Raw genomic sequence first — 22,725 nt, 5'->3', positions numbered from 1 at the left:
TAAATTGTTTCTAATACCGGATAAAAACAAAGTGGAGGGCGTTCCTGTTCACACGCACCAAAACAGTAGAGTCCATATGGAGTGACACTTCCAATGAATAGTACTACTTCTTCATTTCTCAAAGAAAAACATAGAACAATTTCTAAAGACTGTTGACATCTAGTGGAAGCCATAGTAACTGCAACCAGTTTCCTAATAATAAGGGTATCGCATAGAAAACCATTGGAAAATCCTAAGACCTCAATTTTTATTTTCCCTGGATGGTTTTTCCTCTGGGTTTTGCCTGCCAAATCAGTTCTGTTATACTCACATACATTATTGTAACAGTTTTAGAAACTTTAGAGTGTTTTCTATCCATATATGCATATCTTAGCTTCTGGGCCTGAGTAACAGGCAGTTTACTTTGGGCACGCTTTTCATCCGGATGTCAAAATACTGCCCCCTAACCAAGAGAGGTTATACTTGCGTACTATTCTTTGTACAGATGAACATCATACCTTCAGGCGTTTGGAAATTGATCCCAAGGATGAACCAGATTTGTGGAGGTCTCCAAATTTTTTTCTGAGGTCTTGGCTGATTTCTATTGATTTTCCCATGATGTCAAGAAAAGAGGCACTGCATTTGAAGGTAAGCCTTGAAATACATCCACAGGTACATCTCCAATTGACTCAAATTATGTCAATTAGCCTATCAGAAGCTTCTAAAGCCATGACATATATTTCTGGAATTTTCCAAGCTGTTTAAAGGGCACAGTCAACTTAGTGTATGTAAACTTCTGACCCACTGGTATTGTGATTCAGTGAATTATAAGTTAAATAATCCGTCTGCAAACAATTTTTGGAAAAATTAATTGTGTCATGCACAAAGTAGATGTCCTAACCGACTTGCCAAAACTATAGTTTGTTAACAAGACATTTGTGGAGTGGTTGAAAAATGTGTTCTAATGTCTCCAACCTAAGTGTATGTAAACTTCCAACTTCAACTGTAGATGGGATGAGCTGAGGGTTGGGATGTGGAATTGGAGACAAGTGGGAGTGGAGGTGCTGTACGGAAGATAAAATAATGGTCAAAGATAAAAGTTTTAAAAAGGCAAAATAAAAAGTATGTTTGAATGACACTGAGGGCAGTGTTTTTACAGCTAATGCCGGTTTGCCTGAGGCTGATGCCGTGCAGGTGTGTTTGTACACATTTATATACACACACTCTCATTCAAATAAACTTATACAAGAAAACACACACATACATGTAATAGTGCCAGACATGCACACAAACATATACTGTACATTTGGCATTGCTGTTCTGATTTTAGTCGTCCTTGATGTCCTTATTTTTATTACATTTTTTATTTTTAACAATTGTTTTGCTTTTGTTGTTTGCTGTTTTCTTCTGTTTTTTTCTTTTTTCCCTTTAATTCATTCTCTTGGTTGTTGGTGCTTTGTGGGGTTCTTGGGGTGGAGAATGGAATTAATTGTATTTTTCTTTTTCTTCTTGGGGGGTGGTGGACTGTGGGAGGGGTCTCAAATGATTGAGAGGCAGCTATTAGGGAACTGTGGGGGATCTTGGAGGGTTCTGGTTCATGTTTTTTGGCCTGGTGGGAGATCTGTCAACGTGTCCTTGAGCAGGGCATTGACCCTGGATGCTTCTGTGTGTCACTCTGAATGGGAGTCTGTTGGATGACTGGTGTGGTGTAGTTGTTGAGCGTCTTCACTGCAACAACATTGTATGTTTCGGATATTCAATACAATAATAATAATAATAATTAGTTTTATAATATAATAATATAAAATAAAAATCCTTAGTCATGTGGACATGAGGAACTTGAAGCTCTCGACCTGCTCCACATCAAACCCACCGATCTGGATGGGGGCGTGCTCAGCCCGCCGTTTCCTGTAGTCCACTATCAGCTCCTTTGTCTTGCTGAAGTTGAGGGAAAGATTGTTGTCCTGGCACCACACTGCCAGGTCTCTGATCTTACTTAATGATGGTGTTGATGTGAACAATGACCAGCCTTTAAAAGCATTTCATGGCTACATATGTGAGTGCTATGGGGCGATAGTCATTTAGACAGGTTACCTTACCTTCTTGGGCACAGGGACTATGGTAGTCTGCTTGAAACGTTTGGTTTTTTATTTTTTTATTTTATTTTATTATTATTATTTTATTTATATTTATTATTTTATTATGTTCATTTACATTTACATTTAAGTCATTTAGCAGACGCTCTTATCCAGAGCGACTTACAAATTGGTGCGTTCACCTTAAGACATCCAGTGGAACAGCCACTTTACAATAGTGCATCTAAATCTTTTAAGGGGGGTGAGAAGGATTACTTTATCCTATCCTAGGTATTCCTGAAAGAGGTGGGGTTTCAGGTGTCTCCGGAAGGTGGTGATTGACTCCGCTGTCCTGGCGTCGTGAGGGAGTTTGTTCCACCATTGGGGGGCCAGAGCAGCGAACAGTTTTGACTGGGCTGCGCGGGAACTGTACTTCCTCAGTGGTAGGGAGGCGAGCAGGCCAGAGGTGGATGAACGCAGTGCCCTTGTTTGGGTGTAGGGCCTGATCAGATGTTCAAATGTTCAAACATGTACTGTAGGTATTACAGACTGGGATCAGGGAGAGGTGGAAAATGTCAGTGAAGAAGCTGATCAAGGGTGAAAAGGCAGTGGCTCGGGTGGTTGATGTCCTTGATCAGCGCATGCTCTGAGTACGCATCCTGGTAATCCGTCTGGCCCTGCGGCCTTGTGAATGTTAACCTATTTAAAGGTCTTACTCATATCGGCTACGAAGAGCGAGATCACACAGTCGTCGGAACAGCTGGCGATCTCATGCATGATTCAGTGTTTGCCTCGAAGTGAGCATAGGTATTTAGCTTGTCTGGTAGGCTCGCCCTGGGTTTCCCTTTGTAATCCGTGGTAGTTTGCAAGCCATGCCACATCCGACGAGAATCAGAGCCGGCGTAGTAGGATTTAATCTTAGTCCTGTATTGACGCTTTGCCTGTTTTGATGGCTCGTCGTAGCGCGATGTGTCCAGATTAGTGTCCCGCTCTTTGAAAGAGGCAGCTCTAGCCTTTAGCTCAGTGCAGATGTTGCCTGTAATCCAAGGCTTGTGGTTGGGTTATGTACGTATGGTCACTGTGGGGACGACGTTGTCGATGCAGTTACTGTATGAAGCCGGTGACTCACGGAACTGCACATTCCCCAGCAGAACAGAGGGCAATGGTGGTCTATTTGTGCGCAGACATAAACTCGTTAGGAGGCAGCCTGCCTCTTTTTCGGCGCCGCTTCCTCTTTCAAGTCCTATTAATTAGGGTCTGGTCCGGCGTAAGCAGGAAAGCTGTGACTTGTTGAAGTAGAGCTCTTCATCCAAATCAAGATTAGTGATCGCTGTTCTGATGTCCAAAAGCTTTTTTCGATCATAGGAAAAGATGGCGGAGACATTATGTAAAAAAGCTAAGATCAGCATAAATTAACACAAAATAGCAGAATTGGTCAGGAGCTCATGAAACGGCCGTTATCCACTGCAACACCATCTTTTAATTTGGAGTTGAGAGAAGAAATTGCAGTTTAAAGCAAATGTTCCTGCAGTTCTAAACATTTTGCAATGGGATTGAGAGGAAATGTTTGTTTTAAAGCAAATTTCCTGCAATTCTACACATTTTGCCATAACTTACGCCATGTTCATACGATATGAGTGAGCTGACGAACAAAATCAATGGGGCCCCCTGGAGGTCGGGGCCCCTGTGCGAGTGTCTTGCCTTCCAGTCAGTAATTCGGTCATGCAATCTATAAAATGTTAGCTGACATGGGCTAATTGACTGCCTGTCAGTGACTGACATACCAATAGGAAAACTGCTGATGTATTACCAAATTTCGAAATTGCACATTGTATATTCTACTATCCGAACTAACAGTGAGTTGAGACCGTGACTGACTTACTTATGCCTAGAAATATCACTGAGTAAGTGATTTAAGATGCTCTGGAGTGCCTTGATTTCAGTCAGTGTATGGATCTGTATGCAATCGTTATAGCTTGCTGACCCTGGTTTGCTCCTTTGCCATTTGTTTCAATGCAAATGCTATTGAAAAGATGTAGGGATGCACGTTGCCTCAAATACCTATGGAAATGCAGTCATGCATTAATGTTAAATCCACATTCACAGTATAAAGGGCAAGCTTCATCCTAAGGCTAGGGACTAGCTAACTGAATGCTGTACCGCACTGTTCCAAGATTTCTCAGAATATTGAGGGCAACATGACTTTTGTATAGCAAGCAGTGACATGGTGAGTATAGTGTACACCATTAGAGAATATATTGATATTAATTATGTTTGTTCATTTCCTGAAAGGCCAGAGATAGAATCTCTCTTTTACGAGAGAGAGTACAAAACACCCCCTTCTTCCCCTTTCTTTCCTTTTGAAATTGTAATTTTTTTCCCAGAGACAGCAAACAGAAAGATGGCCATCTGATGTGCCTGTGTGGACTGAGTGCCTATATTCACTGCCCTCCTTTACATTTACACTTTCTCTCTCCTCTCTCTCCTTTCTCTCTTTTTTCAATGCCCCCCCCCCCCATCTCTTTACCAGAGAGGGCACACTGAAGGCTGGTGACCGTGTGCTGAGCATAGGCGGGAAGCCCTTACACCGAGAGAAGCATGCTGACGCTCTGACTATGCTGATGCAGTGTAGCCAGGAAGCCCTGTTCCTGATTGAGTATGATGTCTCCCTCATGGGTGAGCACACACACGCCTGGCAGAGGGGGGATATGTGAGAATACGGCAGCCCAGGCCGGGCAACATCGCTCTGAGGGTAAATAACGTGTCAGTTCCACAAGAATGTATTAGAGTGTGCAAGACGCAACCCCAGGATTCACACGGCTCCAAAAACACGGAGTAGGAATGGTACAGCAGGTACATACATACAATCGATAAATATACTTTAATAATTCCAATATAGAAGTCTACTCTATATTGTATGGAAGTATACAGACAAACCATCCGGAGGTTTAAGGTGATTTAAAAAATATATATACATTTTGCGGGTTGCGTCTAATTATTTTATTCTTCTTAATTAAGTTAAAAAGCAAACGGAGATCTGGGCTTTCATATACCTGAATTAGTCCTAATTAACACTAGTGCTTTCGGAGACAGAAAGACAGACAGACGTTCTTGCTTTAGAGCGAGCCCCTCGGGAAGGATACAGAATGTTGAGGACAGAGATTGCATCCATTTGGTGAGGTCAAAGGTCAAACAGCCCTTCAGTCTGTTCTCCTCCAATATGAAAATGGTTTTACTACCTTCATCTGGCAAGCAGCACATGCCCCTCAGTACAGCTATAAGTCAGTGACAGTCATGCCTGGGTTAGTCAGCCCGGGTCTGGGACACTCCTCTGGTACGATGACATTTCCCAGGCATGATGACACTCCCCAGGCAGGACAAGGTTGTACGCAAGTCCCATACAAGGTCTCAGACAATCGGACGTTTCCGTTGCCCTGCAAGCCCCTAGCTCTGTCGATTCTCTGTATCACTGGATAGGTTGTCTCATATGCCATCAGCTGAGACAGATTGACCTCTGTACTGCCCTAGTTGAGTGTTAAGTGAGGTGGGTTGAGGTGAAAGGGAATATCCTTGTTTCAAATATATTTGGAGAGCATCATTATCAAACCAAATGCCCTCAGAAATAAATAATGGGTTCTTCAGTTTAGAGAGAGGAGATAATGATGAGTGTGGTGGTTAATTTCTTTACTATCAAATGAGGAGAGACAAACTTATCACACAAGTCAGAGTTATGCTTAACCTATTGCGACGAGCAATCCCGTATCCGGGAGCGTAATTATAGCCTCAAGCTCATTACCATAACGCAACGTTAACTATTCATGAAAATCGCAAATGAAATGAAATAAATATATTCGCTCACAAGCTTAGCCTTTTGTTAACAACACTGTCATCTCAGATTTTCAAAAAATGCTTTTCAACCATAGCTACACAAGCATTTGTGTAAGAGTATTGATAGCTAGCATAGCATTAAGCCTAGCATTCAGCAGGCAACATTTTCACAAAAACAAGAAAAGCATTCAAATAAAATAATTTACCTTTGAAAAACTTCAGATGTTTTCAATGAGGAGACTCTCAGTTAGATAGCAAATTTTCAGTTTTTCCAAAAAGATTATTTGTGTAGGAGAAATCGCTCCGTTTTGTTCATCACGAAAATTCAGTCATTAAAACGCAAACTTTTTTCCAAATTAACTCCATAATATCGACAGAAACATGGCAAACGTTGTTTAGAATCAATCCTCAAGGTGTTTTTCACATATCTATTCGATGATAAGTCACTCGTGGCAGTTTGGTTTCTCCTCTCTTCAAAATGGAAACATGCACGCACCTGGAGATTACGCAATAGTTTCGACGGAGGACAACGAGCGGACACCTGGTAAATGTAGTCTCTTATGGTCAATTTTCCAATGATATGCCTACAAATACGTCACAATGCTGCAAACACCTTGGGGAAACGACAGAAAGTGTAGGCTCTCTCCTTGCGCATTCACAGCCATATAAGGAGACATTGGAACACAGCGCCTCAAAAATCTGGCTCACTTCCTGTATGAAATTTCATCTTGGTTTCGCCTGTAGCATTAGTTCTGTGGCACTCACAGACAATATCTTTGCAGTTTTGGAAACGTCAGAGTGTTTTCTTTCCAAAGCTGTCAATTAAATGCCTAGTCGAGCATCTTTTCGTGACAAAATATCTTGTTTAAAACGGGAACGTTTTTCATCCAAAAATGAAATACTGCCCCCAGAGGTTCAAGAGGTTAAACTAAATCTTTATTCACGTATTAATAAGGGAGCAGGTCAAAACAACACACACATATAAAGTGAATCGATTGACTGCTCTACGTTAATGATGGCTGGTCAACGAATCACCCTCAGATGATTCATTGAGAGCGCCGAGATACAAAGGTACTTTATAGCAAAGACACACCCTTTTCAGTCTAAATGACAAACAACAGATGTATAGAATGGGTCACAAGGTTAAGATTTGTATGAAAGGCACCTATAATTCATAGCAGACAGTATCTGCTGTATAGACAGTTTTCATTGTGTACAGTAGAGACCAGTGTCTGGGCCCCCAACTCCATACTGGAGCCATGTCTCCCTGGTACGATATAGAACAGAAACATTAACTCATGCTCTGGAATGTTCTTTAGGTTTTATCACCCAAAAGACATTGTAAATCTCCTGTCAGTGTTATTTCCCAGAGGCCCATCCTCAGTAGAACACACACACAATAGTTATAAGAATCCTCTATTCATCTGCGTAACCATTTGATGCAATAAAACTATTATAACATCATCTTGCATTTTTCCACCATAAGAGAAAGCAAATGTGTATCAAATCAAACTTTATTTGTCACATGTGCCGAACACAACATGTGTAGACTTTGCCATGAAATGCTTACTTAGAAGCCCTTTTAACCAACAGTGCAGTTCAAGAAGAGTTAAGAAAATATTTACCAAGTAGACTAAAATAAAATGTATAATAAAAGGTAACACAATAAGAATAACAATAACGAGGCTCTATACAAGGGGCACCGGTACAGATTCATTTACATTTACATTTAAGTCATTTAGCAGACGCTCTTATCCAGAGCGACTTACAAATTGAAGATTCATTGTGCAGGGGTACAGGTTAGTTGAGGTAATTTGTACATGTAGGTGGGGGTGCATAGATAATAAACAGCAGGTAGCAGCAGTGTAAAAAAAAATGAGGGGAGGGGTGTGTGTCAATATAAATTGGCCGGTGGCGATTTTATTAATTGTTCAGCAGTCTTATGACTTGGGGGTAGAAGCTGTTGAGGAGCCTATTGAACATGCCATACTAATAAAGGCATTTTAATCAATTATATGAATAGTCCTCCTTTCTTTCTGTTGAGGAGCCTTTTGGTCCTAGACTTGGAGCTCCGGTACCATTTGCCGTGCGGTAGCAGAGAGAACAGTCTATAACTTGGGTGAGTGGAGTCTCAATTTTAAGGGCTTTCCTCTGACACCGTCTATTGTATAGGTCCTGGATGGCAGGAAGCTTGCCCCCAGTGATGTACTGGGCATTTCGCACTACCCTCTTTAGTGCTTTACCGATGCCGAGCAGTTGCCATACCAGGCAGTGATGCAACCGGTCAGAATGCTCTTGATGGTGCAGCTGTAGAACATTTTGAAGATCTGGGGACCCATGCCAAATCTTTTCAGTCTCCTAAGGGGGAAAAGGTGTTGTCGTACCCTCTTCACGACTGTCTTGGTATGTTTGGACCATGATAATTTGTTGGTGATGTGAACACCAAGGAACTTGAAACTCTCGGCCCACTCTACTACAGCCCGTCCATGTTAATGAGGGCCTGTTCGGCCCGCCTTTTCCTGTAATCCACGATCAGCTCCATTGTCTTGCTCACATTTCCAATATATCCTAAGTACTCAGACACGGATTTCATCACTTTATACTGTCGCAACCTTAACCCAACACCAAGCGACCTCGTCAATTCGTTACAGTACTATGGATGTTCCCCCCTAATGTTGTGTATGTCTGTGTCTCTCAGAGTCAGTGCAGCAGGCCTCTGGCCCCCTACTGGTGGAGATAGTGAAGTGTCCTGCAGCCAGCCTGGGTGTTAGCCTAGCTACTGCTATGTACAGGAACAAACAGGTCATCGTCATCGACAAGATCAAACAAGCCAGTGTGGTGGAAAGGTGAGGCAAGTCACCTGTCACAAACAATGTCTCACTTTTTACTTGAGTACCAAAGAGACCATACTGTATTTTGCACGACAATTGAGAAGCTTTAGAATCAATGTGATACGCTTTTCTCCTTTCAAATCCCTCTCTGTCTGTCCCTTTCTTATCCCCTCTTTCTCTCAGGTGTGGGGCATTGCATATAGGTGATCTCATTCTGTCAATAGACGGGACCAGCACTGAGCACTGTTCCCTGATGGAGGCCACGCAGCTATTGGCCCAAACCTCTGACATTGTCAAATTGGAGATCCTTCCAGCCAATCAGAGCAGACTTCCCATGAGACCCCAAGACACAGGTCAGTCTATCAGAGGACTTGAGCCATATCCTAACACACTTCAAGGCGTCCGCTCCTCCGCTCCTCACAGGACTCTGTTTATGTAACGTTTAGGTAGTTTTCTATGTACAATGGCTTCAGAAAGTACCCCTTAACTTATTACATATTTTGTTGTTATAGAATGACTTCAAAATGGAGTAGATTTTTTAAACTTTTTTTTACCCCATAATGACAAAGTTAAAACATGATTTTAGATATTTTTTACAAATGTATTGAAAATTAAATACAGAAATATCAAAGTCACATACAGTACCAGTCAAAAGTTTGGACACATCTCCTCCTTCAATGTTTTTTATTTTTATTGTTTGCTATTTTCTACATTGTAGAATAATAGTGAGGACATCAAAACTATGAAATAACACATATTGAATAATTTAGTAACCAAAAAAGTGTTAAATCCAAATGTATTTTATATTTGAGATTCTTCAAATTAGCCATCCTTTGCCTTGATGAGAGCTTTGCACACTCTTGGCATTTTCTCAACCAGCTTCATGAGGTATCACCTGGAATGCATTTCAATTAACAGGTGTACCTTGTTAAAAGTTCATTTATGGAGTTTCTTTCCTTCTTAATGTGTTTGAGCCAATCAGTTGTGTTGTGACAAGGTAGGGTTGGAATACAGAAGATAGCCCTACTTGGTAAAATACCAAGTCCATATTATGGCAAGAACAGCTCAAATAAGCAAAGAGAAACGACAGTTCCTCATTACTTTAAGACATGAAGGTCAGTCAATACGGAAAATGTCAAGAACTTTGAAAGTTTCTTCAAGTACAGTTGCAAAAACCATCCAAAACCATGATGAAAATGGCTCTCATGAGGACCGCCACAGGAAATGAAGACCCAGAGTTCCCTCTGCTGCAGAGGATAGTTACCAGCTTCAGAAATCTGCAATTAACTGCACCTCAAATTGCAGCCCAAATAAATGCTTCCCAGAGTTCAAGTAACAGACACATCTCAACATCAACTGTTCAGGGGAGACTCCGTGAATCAGGCCTTCATGTTCGAATTGCTGCCAAGAAACCACTACTAAAGGACACCAATTAGAAGAAGAAACATAAGCAACATAAACATAAGCAATGATGGTGGAAATATGGTGGAAATCTGTTCAAATTTGAGATGTTTGGTTCCAACTGCCATGTCGAATGATCTCCGCATGTGTGATTCCCACTGTGAAGCATGGAGGTGGAGGTGTGATGCTGTGGGGTGCTTTGCTGGTGACACTGTCAGTGATTCATTTAGAATTCAACGCACACTTAACCAGTATGGCTACCACAGCATTCTGCAGTGATACGTAGGCCCGATACATAGTCTGGTTTGTTCTTAGTGGGACTATAATTTGTTTTTCAACAGAACAATAACCCAAAATACACCTTCCGGCTCTGTAAGGGCTGTTTTTCAAAGAAGGAGAGTGATTGAGTGTTGCATCAGATGACCTGCCCTCCACAATCACCCGACCTCAACCCAATTAAGAATTGAAGAAGCTCAAATATATTTGGATTTGTTTAACACTTTTTTAGTTACAACATGATTCCATATGTGTTATTTCATAGTTTTGATGTCTTCACTATTATTCTATAATGTAGAAAATAGTAAAAAATAAAGAAAAACAAATGAGGAGGAGTGTCCAAACTTTTGACTGGTACTGTTAGTATTCACCCCCCTGAGTCAAAACATGTAAGAATCACATTTGGAAGCGAGTCTTTCTGGGTAAGTCTCTTAAAAGACTTGCACACCTGGATTTTACAGTATTTGCACATTTATCATTTTTTTCATTCTTCAATCTCTGTCAAGTTGGTTGTTGATCATTGCTAGTCAGCCATTTTCAAGTTTTTGCCATAGATTTTTAAGCCAATTTAAGTCAAAACTGTAACTAGACCACTCAGGAAAATTCAATATCATCTTGGTAAGTAAATCAGTGTATATTTGGCCTTGTGTTTTAGGTTATTGTCCTGCTGCAAGGTGAATTTGTCTCCCAGTGTCTGTTGGAAAGCAGACTGAACCCTGTTTTCCTGTAGGATTTTGCCTGTGCTTAGCTTTATTCAGTTTATTTTTATCTAAAAAAAATCCCCATTCCTTGCCGATGACCAGCATACCCATAACATGATGCAGACGCCACCATTCTTGAAAATAAACTACATGGTATGTGGACACTTACTCGTCAAACATCTTATTCCAAAATCATAATAGGGAGTTGGTCCCCCTATACTTCTATTCTATTCATTTGTCTAAGAAGGTTTTCCACTAGATGTTGGAACATTTCTATGGGGACTTGCTTCCCGTAGCCACAAGCGTATTAGCGAAGTCTGGCACTGATGTTGGACGATTAGGCCTGGCTCGCAGTCGGTGTTCCAATTCATCCCAAAGGTTTTCGATGGGGTTGAGGTCAGGGCTCCGTGCAGGCCAGTCAAGTTCTTCCACACTGATCTCGACAAACCATTTCTCTATGGACCTCGCTTTGTGCATGGTGGCATTGTCATGCTGAAACAAGAAAAAGGCCTTCCCCAAACTGATGCCACAATGTTGGAAGCATAGAATCGTCTAGAATGTCATTGTATGCTGTAGTGCTAAGATTTCCCTTCACTGGAACTAAGGTGCCTAGCCTGAACCATGAAAAACAGCCCCAGACCATTATTCCTCCCTCCACCAAACTTTAAAGTTGGCACTATGCATTGGGGCAGGTAGAGTTTTTCTGGCATCTGCCAAACTCAGATTCGTCCGTCGGACTGCCAGATGGTGAAGCGTGATTCATCACTCCAGAGAAGGAGTTTCTACTGCTCCAGAGTCCAATGGTGATGACCTTTACACCACTCCAGCCGACGCTTGGCATTGCGAATGGTGATCTTAGACTTGTGTGTGGCTGCTCGGCCATGGAAACCCTTTTCAAGATGCTCCCAAAGAACAGTTCTTGTGCTGACGTTGCTCCATGAGGCAATTTGTAACTCGGTAGTGATTGTTGTAACCGAGGACAGACAATTTTTACAGGCTACGCGTTTCAGCACTCAGTGGTCCCGTTCTGTGAGCTTGTGCGGTCTACCACTTTGCGGCTGAGCCGTTGTTGCTCCTAGACGTTCACACTTCACAATAACAGCACTTACAGTTGACTGGGGCAGCTCTAGGGCAGAAGTTTGACGAAGTGACTTGTTGGAAAGGTGGCTTCCTATGATGGTGCCACATTGAAAGTCACTGAGCTCTTTAGTACAGGCCATTCTACTGCCGGTGTTTGTGTTTAGACATTGCATGGTTGTGTGCTTGGTTTTATACATGTGGCTGAAATAGCTGAATCCACTAATTTGAAGGGGTGTCCACATACTTTTGTAGTGAATGAAGAGTGGTACTCAGTGACATGTTGTTGGATTTGCCTCCAACATAATGCTTTGTATTCAGAACATATAGTTCATTGCCCTGTAACATTTTTAGCAGTTTTACTTTAGTGCCTTATTGCAAACAGGATGGATTTTGTGGAATATTTTTATTCTGTACAGGCGTCCTTCTTTTCACTGTCATTTAGGTTAGTATTGTGGAGTAACTACACTGCTCAAAAAAATAAAGGGAACACTTAAACAACACAATGTAACTCCAAGTCAATCACACTTCTGTGAAATCAAACTGTCCACTTAGGAAGCATCACTGATTGACAATAAATGTCACATGCTGTTGTGCAAATGGAATAGACAACAGGTGGAAATTATAGGCAATTAGTAAGACACCCCCAATAAAGGAGTGGTTCTGCAGGTGATAACCACAGCCCACTTCTCAGTTCCTATGCTTCCTGGCTGATGTTTTGGTCACTTTTGAATGCTGGCGGTGCTTTCACTCTAGTGGTAGCATGAGACGGAGTCTACAACCCACACAAGTGGCTCAGGTAGTGCAGCTCATCCAGGATGGCACATCAATGCGAGCTGGGGCAAGAAGGTTTGCGGTGTCTGTCAGCGTAGTGTCCAGAGCATGGAGGTGCTACCAGGAGACAGAACAGTACATCAGGAGACGTGGAGGAGGCCGTAGGAGGGAAACAACCCAGCAGCAGGACCGCTACCTCCGCCTTTGTGCAAGGAGGAGCAGGAGGAGCACTGCCAGAGCCCTGCAAAATGACCTCCAGCATGACCGGTTTGGCGATGGGTCAGTCATGGTGTGGGGTGGCATTTCTTTGGGGGGCCGCACAGCCCTCCATGTGCTCACCAGAGGTAGCCTGACTGCCATTAGGTACCAAGATGAGATCCTCAGACCCCTTGTGAGACCATATGCTGGTGCGGTTGGCCCTGGGTTCCTCCTAATGCAAGACAATGCTAGACCTCATGTGGCTGGAGTGTGTCAGCAGTTCCTGCAAGAGGAAGGCATTGATGCTATGGACTGGCCCGCCCATTCCCCAGACCTGAATCCAATTGAGCACATCTGGGACATCATGTCTCGCTCCATCCACCAACGCCACGTTGCACCACAGACTGTCCAGGAGTTGGCGGATGCTTTAGTCCAGGTCTGGGAGGAGATGCCTCAGGAGACCATCCGCCACCTCATCAGGAGCATGCCCAGGCGTTGTAGGGAGGTCATACAGGCACGTGGAGGCCACACACACTACTGAGCCTCATTTTGACTTGTTTTAAGGACATTACATCAAAGTTGGATCAGCCTGTAGTGTGGTTTTCCACTTTAATTTTGAGTGTGACTCCAAATCCAGACCTCCATGGGTTGATACATTTGATTTCCATTGATCATTTTTGTGTGATTTTGTTGTCAGCATATTCAACTATGAAAAGAAAAAAGCATTTAATAATAATATTTAATTCATTCAGATCTAGGATGTGTTATTTTAGTGTTCCCTTTATTTTTTTGAGCAGTGTACAATGTTGTTGAGCCATCCTCAGTTTTCTCCTATCACAGCCATTATACTCTGTAACTGTTTTTAAAGTCACCATTGGCCTCATGTGAAATCCCTGAGCTGATCCCTTCCTCACCGGCAACTGAGTTAGGGAGGACACCTGTATCTTTGTAGTGACTGGGTATATAGATACATCATCCAAAGTGTAATTGAGATATTCAGTCTGCTGTTAAAAAATAATATCTACCGATAGGTGACCTTCTTTATCGAGACATTGGAAAACCTCCCTGGTCTTTGGGGTTGTATCTTCGTTTGAAATTCACTGCTCGACTGAGGTGCTTTACAGATAATTGTATGTTTGGGGTACAGAGATGAGGTAGTCATTCAAAAAGAATATTAAACACTATTATTGCACACAGAGTGAGTCCCTGCAACTTATTATTTTAAATAATTTGTAAAAAAAATCTGAAAACATGATTCTACATTAACATGATAGGGTATTGTGTGTAGGCCAGTGACACAATATCTCAATTGAATTAATTACAAATTCAAAATGTGGAAAAAGTCTAGGGGTGTGCATACTTTCTGAAGGCACTGTCTGTTACCCAGCAGACACAATCCAGATAAACTGCATTTTCAGCATAAACACACCCCTACATGGTCACCTTTGTTAATTGCTGCTGCTTTAAAGGGACTGCAGAGGGTTTTTGCTGCCTCCTCCCACATTCTGTGAATCACGCTGAGTGTGGAAAGTGCTGGGAGGCAAGCCTTGTGCCCTGGGGTAGACCACCGGCCTCTTATTCATAGTGGCAAGCTACGCACCCACAAACACACACACACACACACACACACACCTCTCTGGGATGGTTCATGCCGTGTTTTTTTCCAGGCTTTTATCTGGCCCAACGGTTTGAGGTGGTTTCGTAGCATGTGAAGCTGGAAGGGATCACTGAAACTGATGTGTGGTAGAACTATCAAATCAAATCAAAGTTTTTATTCACATGTGTCGAATACAATAGGTGTAGGCCTTAATGTGAAATGCTTACTTACGAGCCCCTAACCAACAATGCAGTTGTTGCATTGGATAAGAAATAAAAGTAACAAGTAATTAAAGATCAGCAGTAAAAAGACAATAGCAAGACTATATACAGGGGGGTACCGGTACAGAGTCAATGTGCAGGGGCACCGGTTAGTTGAGGTAATATGTACATGTAGGTAGAGTTATTAAAGTGACTATACATAGTTGATGACAACAGAGAGTACCAGCAGTGTAAAAGGTGGGGAAATGCAAATAGTTTGGGTAGCCAATTGATTAAATGTTCAGGAGTCTTATGGCTTGGGGTAGAAGCTGTTTAGAAGCCTCTTGGACCTAGACTTGGCGTTCCGGTACCGCTTGCCGTGCGGTAGCAGAGAGAACAGTCTGTGACTAGGGTGGCTGGAGTCTTTGACAATTTTTAGGGCCTTCCTCTGACACCGCCTGATATAGAGGTCCTGAGTGGCAGGAAGCTTGTCCCCAGTGATGTACTGGGCCATACGCAGTACCCTCTGTAGTGCCTTGCATTCGGAGGTCGAGCAGTTGCCATACCAGGCAGTGATGCTCTCGATGGTGCAGTTCTTTTGAGGATCTGAGGACCCTTGCCAAATCTTTTCAGTCTCTTGAGGAGGAATATGTTTTGTTGTGCTCTCTTCACGACTGTCTTGGTGTGCTTGGACCATGTTTGTTTGTTGATGTGGACAGCAATGAACTTGAAGCTCTCAACCTGCTCCACTGCATCCCTGTCGATGAGAATGGGGGCGTGCTTGGTCCTCCTTTTTCCTGTAGTCCTTTGTCTCGATTACATTGAGGGAGAGGTTGTCCTCGCACCACACGGCCAGGTCTCTGACGTCCTCCCTATAGGCTGTCTCGTCGTTGTTGGTGATTCGGGCCTACTACCACTGTTGTGTCATCGGCAAACTTAATGATGGTGTTGGAGTCATGCCTGGCGGTGCAGTCATGAGTGAACAGGGAGTACAGGATGGGACTGAGCACGAACCCCTGAGGGGCCCCTGTGTTGAGGATCAGTGTGGCAGATGTGTTGTTACCTAACCTTGCCACCTGAGGGCGGTCCGTCAGGAAGTCCAGGATCCAGTTGCAGAGGGAGGTGTTTAGTACCAGGGTCCTTAGCTTATTGATGAACTTTGAGGGCACTATGGTGTTGAACGCTGAGCTGTAGTCAATAAATAGCATTCTCATGTAGGTGTTCCTTTTGTCCAGGTGGGAAAGGGCAGTGTGGAGTGCAATTGAGAGAGCATCATCTGTGGATATGTTGGGGCGGTAAGCAAATTGGAGTGGGTCTAGGGTTTCTGGGATAATGGTGTTGATGTGAGCCATGACCAGCCTTTCAAAGCACTTCATGGCTACAGACGTAAGTGCTACGGGTCAGTAGTCATTCAGGCAGATTACCTTAGAGTTCTTGGGCACAGGCACAATGGTGGTCTGCTTAAAGCATTTTGGTATTACAGACTCAGACAGGGAGAGGTTAAAAATGTCAGTGAAGACTCTTGTCAGCTGGTCAGTGCATGCTTGCAGTACACATCCTGGTAATCCATTTGGCCCTGCGGCCTTGTGAATGTTGACTTGTTTAAAGGTCTTACTCACATCGGCTGTCTTCCCGAAGAGCTGGTGCTCCCATTGCATGTTTCAGTGTTATTTGCCTCAAAGTGAGCATTGAAGTAGTTTAGCTCGTCTGGTAGGCTCGTGTCACTGGGCAGCTCTCGGCTGTGCTTCCCTTTGTAGTCTGTAATGGCTTGCAAGCCCTGCCACATCCGACAAGCGTCAGAGCCAGTGAAGTACGATTCGATCTTAGTCCTGTATTGATGCTTTGTCTGTTTAATGGTTCGTCTGAGGGCATAGCGGATAGATTTCTTATAAGCTTCCGGGTTAGTCCCTCTCCTTGAAAGCGGCAGCTCTAGCCTTTAGCTCAGTGCGGATGTTGCCTGTAATCTATGGCTTCTGGTTGGGGTACGCACGGTCACTGTGTGGATGACGTCATCAATGCACTTATTGATGAAGCCAATGACTGATGTGGTGTACTCCTCAATGCCATCGGAGGAATCCTGGAATATATTCCAGTCAGTCCCGTAGTTTAGCATCTGCTTCATCTGATCACTTTTTTTATTGATCTATTCACTGATGTGTCCTGCTTTAATTTTAGCTTGTAAGCAGGATTCAGGAGCATAGAACAACTATGCTGTGGCTTACTCTTATCTTCAGTAGCTGTCTTATCTGTGGTGGGTGTCTTAGCTTTAGTGTACGGTTCTTATGGTTGTTTTGAAAAATAAATATTGTGGAGTCATTAGCGAGACCCCCATTACCTAATGGAGTTGGACTGTATCACTAACCAATGCATGTACTCAAGATAATGAAAACAAATCAGGAAGTGTTTGACTGACTTTTTATTTATGCTTATTAAATGTCATTTTTTTATGTCCTTCAAACTTGGACTAGATGTAGATTCATTATTGAAATTAAATGCCACAACGGCAACATTATATTTTAATGATAAATACGATTTGGGTATTTATACGTGATCATAAAATGCAATTTGTCTAATGCTCGCGGGGGGATTTAGTAAGACTGACATGGCAACAAAAATATTAGCTGCTTCTCTTCCGCAGTAAAGATAGGAAATAGAGTTCTTAAAGCGCTTCTCTAGGTGAGTTTTATCTCTAAGCTGCAGGAGCCAAAGGTTTACAGGACCACAGAGTGAGATGGAAGTTGCCCCTAACTAATAAGCCAGGGTCAGACATCTTGTCACTTCTTATGATTAGGCATAGGGGATAGGAAAGGGGTTATAATGACAACTTCTACCTGAGACCAATGTGGACATTTGAAAAGAGTTTGGGGTTTACCTACATGCATTCATAAGACATACTATGACGTCTTGGACTTAACCAGGTGTCCTGAATCTGTGAGACATCCATGGGTTCATACACTATAGATACAAAAGTATGTGCACACCCTTGAAATGAGTGGATTCGGCTATTTCAGCCACACCCATTGCTGACAGATTTATAGAATCGAGCACACAGCCATGCAATATCCATAGACAAACATTGGCAGTAGAATGGCCTTACTGAAGAGCTTAGTGACTTTCCAACAAGTCACTTCGTAACATTTCTGCCCTACTAGAGCTTCCCCGGTCAACTGTAAGTGCTGTTATTGTGAAGCGGAAATGTCTAGGAGCAACAAATGTCTAGGAGCAACAACGGCTCAGCCGCTCACTACCGAGTTCCAAACTGCCTCTGGAAGCAACGTCATCACAATAACTATTAGCCGGGAGCTTCATGAAATGAGTTTCCATGGCTAAAAAGCCACACACAAGCCTAAGATCACCATGTGCAATGCCAAGCGTCTGCTGAAATGGTGTAAAGCTCGTGGACATTGGACTCTGGAACAGTGGAAACGCGTTCAATGGAATGATGAATCACCATCTGGCAGTCCTACGGTTGAATCTGGGTTTGGATGATGCCAGGAGAACGCTACCTGCTCCAATGCATAGTGCCAACTGCAAAGTTTGATGGGGGAGGAATAATAATCTGGGGATGTTTTTCATGGTTCAGGCTAGTCCACTTAGTTCAAGTGAAAGGAAATCTTAGCGCTACAGCATACAATGACATTCTAGACCATGGGTGTCAAATTTGGCCCGCGGGGTAATTATATTTGGCCCGCGAGACAATACCAAATTACTACTAGAGCTGGCCCGCCGGTATTATACAGCGCATTCACCACTAATACTACGAATCCCATAATGCTCTGCTGTTTTCGCGCGCCAATCAGGACAGGACCCAGAAACGCTCTCTCCTCTGTGACAGTAGTCATAGCAACATAGACGCTACAACTGTCAGCGAGCTAACCCTTCCCAAAAATGGCGAAAAGAAAGGCAGAAAACAGGAGCTTTCTGGACAAGTGGGAGGCAGAATATCTGTTTACATATGTAAAAGACAAACCTGTTTGTCTTGTTTGTGGAGTCAACGTGGCTGTAAGTAAGGAGTACAACATTATACGACACTATGAAACGAAACACCATGACAAATACAAGGACCTGGACATGACTCAAAGGAGCCAGAAAGTAGAGGAGATGAAAAGAAGTTTGGTTTCACAACAGAATATGTTTAAAAAAGCCACATCACAAAGCGAGGCTGCTGTAAAGGCTAGTTATATAGTGGCAGCAGAGATCGCAAAATCAGCCCGGCCCTTTAATGAGGGAGAGTTCATGAAAAAGCGCATGATGAAGGTTTGTGACCTCGTATGCCCAGAGAAAAAACAAGCATTTTCAAACGTGAGCCTGAGCAGGAACACAGTAGCTGATCGCACATGTGATGTTGCCACCAATCTGTATGACCAGCTGATGGGAAAAGATTTTGTTGCGTTCTCCCTCGCTGTGGATGAGAGCTGCGACGCATCTGATACTGCTCAGCTGTCAGTCTTCATCCGTGGAGTGGACTCAAATCTGTGTGTTACGGAGGAGCTATTAGGATTCAAATCAATGCATGGCACAACCACAGGAAAGGAAATCTTTGAGGAGGTTTCCAAATGTGTAACTGAAATAAAGCTGCCGTGGGATAAACTCGTTGGATTAACGACAGATGGTGCGCCAGCGATGTGCGGTAAAAAGAGTGGACTGGTGGGCATGGTTCGGGAGAAGATGCGGGAAGAGAACTGTGCAGGTGAGCTAACTGTTTACCACTGCATCATACATCAGGAAGCACTGTGTGCCAAAGCCCTAAAGATGGAATATGTTATGACCACAGTAACAAAGGTAGTTAACTTTATAAGAGCCAAAGGTCTAAATCACAGCCAGTTTAAATATTTTCTGGAGGAGTGTGGTTCGGAATACGCAGACGTGCCGTATCACACAGAGGTGAGATGGCTAAGCAGAGGAAAAGTACTGAACAGATGTTTCGAGCTGCGTGAGGAAATATGTCAATTCCTGGAAACCAAAGGGAAGGATACAGCAGAGCTCCGGGAGCAAAAGTTCCTGTGTGAGCTGGCCTTTCTCTGTGACATCTCGAGCCATCTCGATGCGCTGAACCTGCAGCTTCAGGGGCGGGGGCGCATCATCACAGACATGTACGCTGCAGTGAGGGCCTTCAAAACTAAACTGCCTGTGGGAGAATCAGATGCTGCAAGGAAACCCTTGCCATTTTCCCTGCTGCCAATCCATAAAAGCGCAGATCTCTACTGCCGTGTTCCCCTGCGCACGATTTGCTGAAAAACTCAGTGTTCTCGCCGCTGAGTTTAGCCGGCGATTTGCCGACTTCGATGCCCAGAAATGCAAGTTTGAACTGCTTAGTAATCCCTTCGCAGTTGATGTGGAAAATGCACCAACCAACATCCAAATGGAGCTGATTGAACTCCAGTGCAACGACACGCTGAAGTCAAAGTATGATGCTGTGGGCGCCACACAGTTTCCACGGTTCATCCCTGACACAATGCCTCAGCTCCACACCCAAGCTGCTCAGATGCTCTCCATGTTCGGCAGCACTTATCTATGCGAGCAACTTTTCTCCTCGATGAAGATGACCAAAACAACTCACAGGAGACGTCTGACTGATGAACATCTTCGCTCGATACTGAGGATTTCTTCAGCTCAGAGCTTGAGCCCAACATTGATGAACTAGCATCCAAGAAGAGATGCCAGGTATCTGGCTTGGGCACATCAGATTAGACCAGTGTGCAATAATTAACGTTTTCTTTATGCACTTTTTCTTGCTACAAGGCATGGGCTTGAATGGTTGATTGATTTATTATCATTTTATTTGTAAAATTATTAGCCAGTGGAAAAAGTTTATTTTGGTATTTAAATCAGAAGGCTGCAAATAGAAAAGAGGCATACAATTTTTATTTAAATTTTATTTATTTAATAAATGAATGCCATTGATGTGTTTTTTCATTTGAAATTCGATTTTGCATGTCTCCACTATTAAATTATATATTGTATGGTAATAAGCGATGCTTGTTCCATATTCAATGTTAAAGCAAAACTTGTTTGGGTCCATATTAAAAGGTTAATTTGTTCAATGTTGGCCCGTGACTTTGTTCAGGTTTTACATTTTGGCCCACTGGGTATTTGAGTTTGACACCCCTGTTCTAGACAATCCTGTGCTACCAACTTTGAGGCATCAGTTTGGGGAAGGCAATTTCCTGTTTCAGCATGACAATGACCCATTGCACAAAGAGTGGTCCATACAGAAATGGTTTGACGAGGTCGGTGTGGAAGAACTTGACTGTCCTGCACAGAGCCCTGATCTCAACCCAATCGTACACCTTTGGGGTGAATTGGAACGCTGACTGCTAGCCAGGCCTAATTGCCCAACATCAGTGCCCGACCTCACTAATGCTCTTGTGGCTGAATGGAAGCAAGTACCCGCAGCAATGTTCCAACATCTAGTGGAAAGCCTTCCTTGAGGAGTGGAGGCTGTTATAGCTGGGGGACCAACTCCATATTAATGCCCATGATTTGGAATGAGATGTTCGACGAGTGGGTGTCCACATACGTTTGGTCATGTAGTGTATTAACATGTTTCCTGCAAATCCTTCCATGTTGAGGGGGGAGGCTGTCTTTAAGACTGTACAAATGGAGCACTGAGGATTACTGTCGTGTGTAATTCTCCTTGTTAAATATAGCTGCAAGGTTTGGGTGCGTTCAAGTGTGGAGCATGACTCCACATTTTTCCTTTGACTGTTTCATAAACAATTTGTTTTTAATACATTGAAAATAACAGCCAATACTTTATCTTTAGGCTATAACCTGTGCTTTATAGCATTTAAGAATACAAATAATTTGTAAAATGAGTCAAGTCTATCGACACTGTAAATGCAATCAAAAAAGTGGAACATTTCAGAACAGTCATTATTCTCTGTTATAAACTGGGTGGTTCGAGCCCTGAGTGCTGATTGGCTGACAGCCATGGTATATCAGAACGCATACCATGGGTTTGACAAAACATTTATTTTTACTGCTCTAATTACATTGGTAACCAGTTTATAATAGAAATAAGGCACCTGGGGGTTAGATATATGTCAATATACCACGACTAAGGGCTGTGTCCAGGCACTCTGCGTCGTGTCATACTTAAGAACATCCCTTAGCCGTGGTATATTGGCCATATACCACACCTTCTTGGGGCTCATTGCTTAATTGTGTGGCATCTGTCTCCAATCACATTAACTTTTCACCCAATTGAATAAAGCTTACCAGTCAAAACAGTTTTTGCACATTTTACATTTTGTGATGTTTTGGTCTTACACGGAACCCAAACCGGCTGCGCGCGAGTGCCATCGGGCGCTGTCGTGCAAAAATGTATTTTGTCCCCCTACACCAAACGCGACATGCAGGTTAAAATATCAAAACAAACTCAACCAATTACATTAATTTGGGGACAGGTCGAAAAGCATTAAACATGTATGGCAATTTAGCTAGTTGGCTTGCACTTGCTAGCTAATTTGTCCTGGGATATAAACATTGAGTTGTTATTTTACCTGAAATGCACAAGGTCTTCTACTCCGACAATTAATCCACACATAAAATGGCCAACCGAATCGTTTCTAGCCTTCCAGGCTTTTTCATCTTTGAATTTATATGGTGATTGGCATCTACACTTTTACCACGACAACCGGCAAAACATTTCGTCTTTCAATCACCCACGTGAGTATAACCAATGAGGAAATGGCAAGTGGGTACCTGCTTCTGTAAACCAATGAGGAGATGGGAGAGGCAGGACTTTCAGCGCGATCTGCATCAGAAATACAAAGTTCTATTTTA

At 43.0% G+C, this 22,725-nt stretch overlaps 1 protein-coding gene across 2 annotated transcripts in view; it reads left to right on the top strand.

Annotated features, from left to right (window-relative positions):
• Positions 1 to 22,725, top strand: part of LOC115131830 (glutamate receptor-interacting protein 2-like) — a 74,531-nt gene that overhangs the window by 25,579 nt on the left and 26,227 nt on the right. For both annotated transcript variants that reach the window (XM_065020576.1, XM_029663852.2), the window contains exons 7-9: positions 4,585 to 4,730; positions 8,581 to 8,728; positions 8,897 to 9,066. In XM_065020576.1, coding sequence (XP_064876648.1) covers positions 4,585 to 4,730; positions 8,581 to 8,728; positions 8,897 to 9,066 — 464 coding nt within the window. The remainder of the gene's footprint in view (positions 1 to 4,584; positions 4,731 to 8,580; positions 8,729 to 8,896; positions 9,067 to 22,725) is intronic.

Source organism: Oncorhynchus nerka, linkage group LG7, assembly GCF_034236695.1.
Source record: "Oncorhynchus nerka isolate Pitt River linkage group LG7, Oner_Uvic_2.0, whole genome shotgun sequence".
Lineage (NCBI taxonomy): Eukaryota > Metazoa > Chordata > Actinopteri > Salmoniformes > Salmonidae > Oncorhynchus > Oncorhynchus nerka.
The sequence above is the reverse complement of the archived record's forward strand: the minus strand, read 5'-3'. Positions and strand labels throughout refer to the sequence as shown.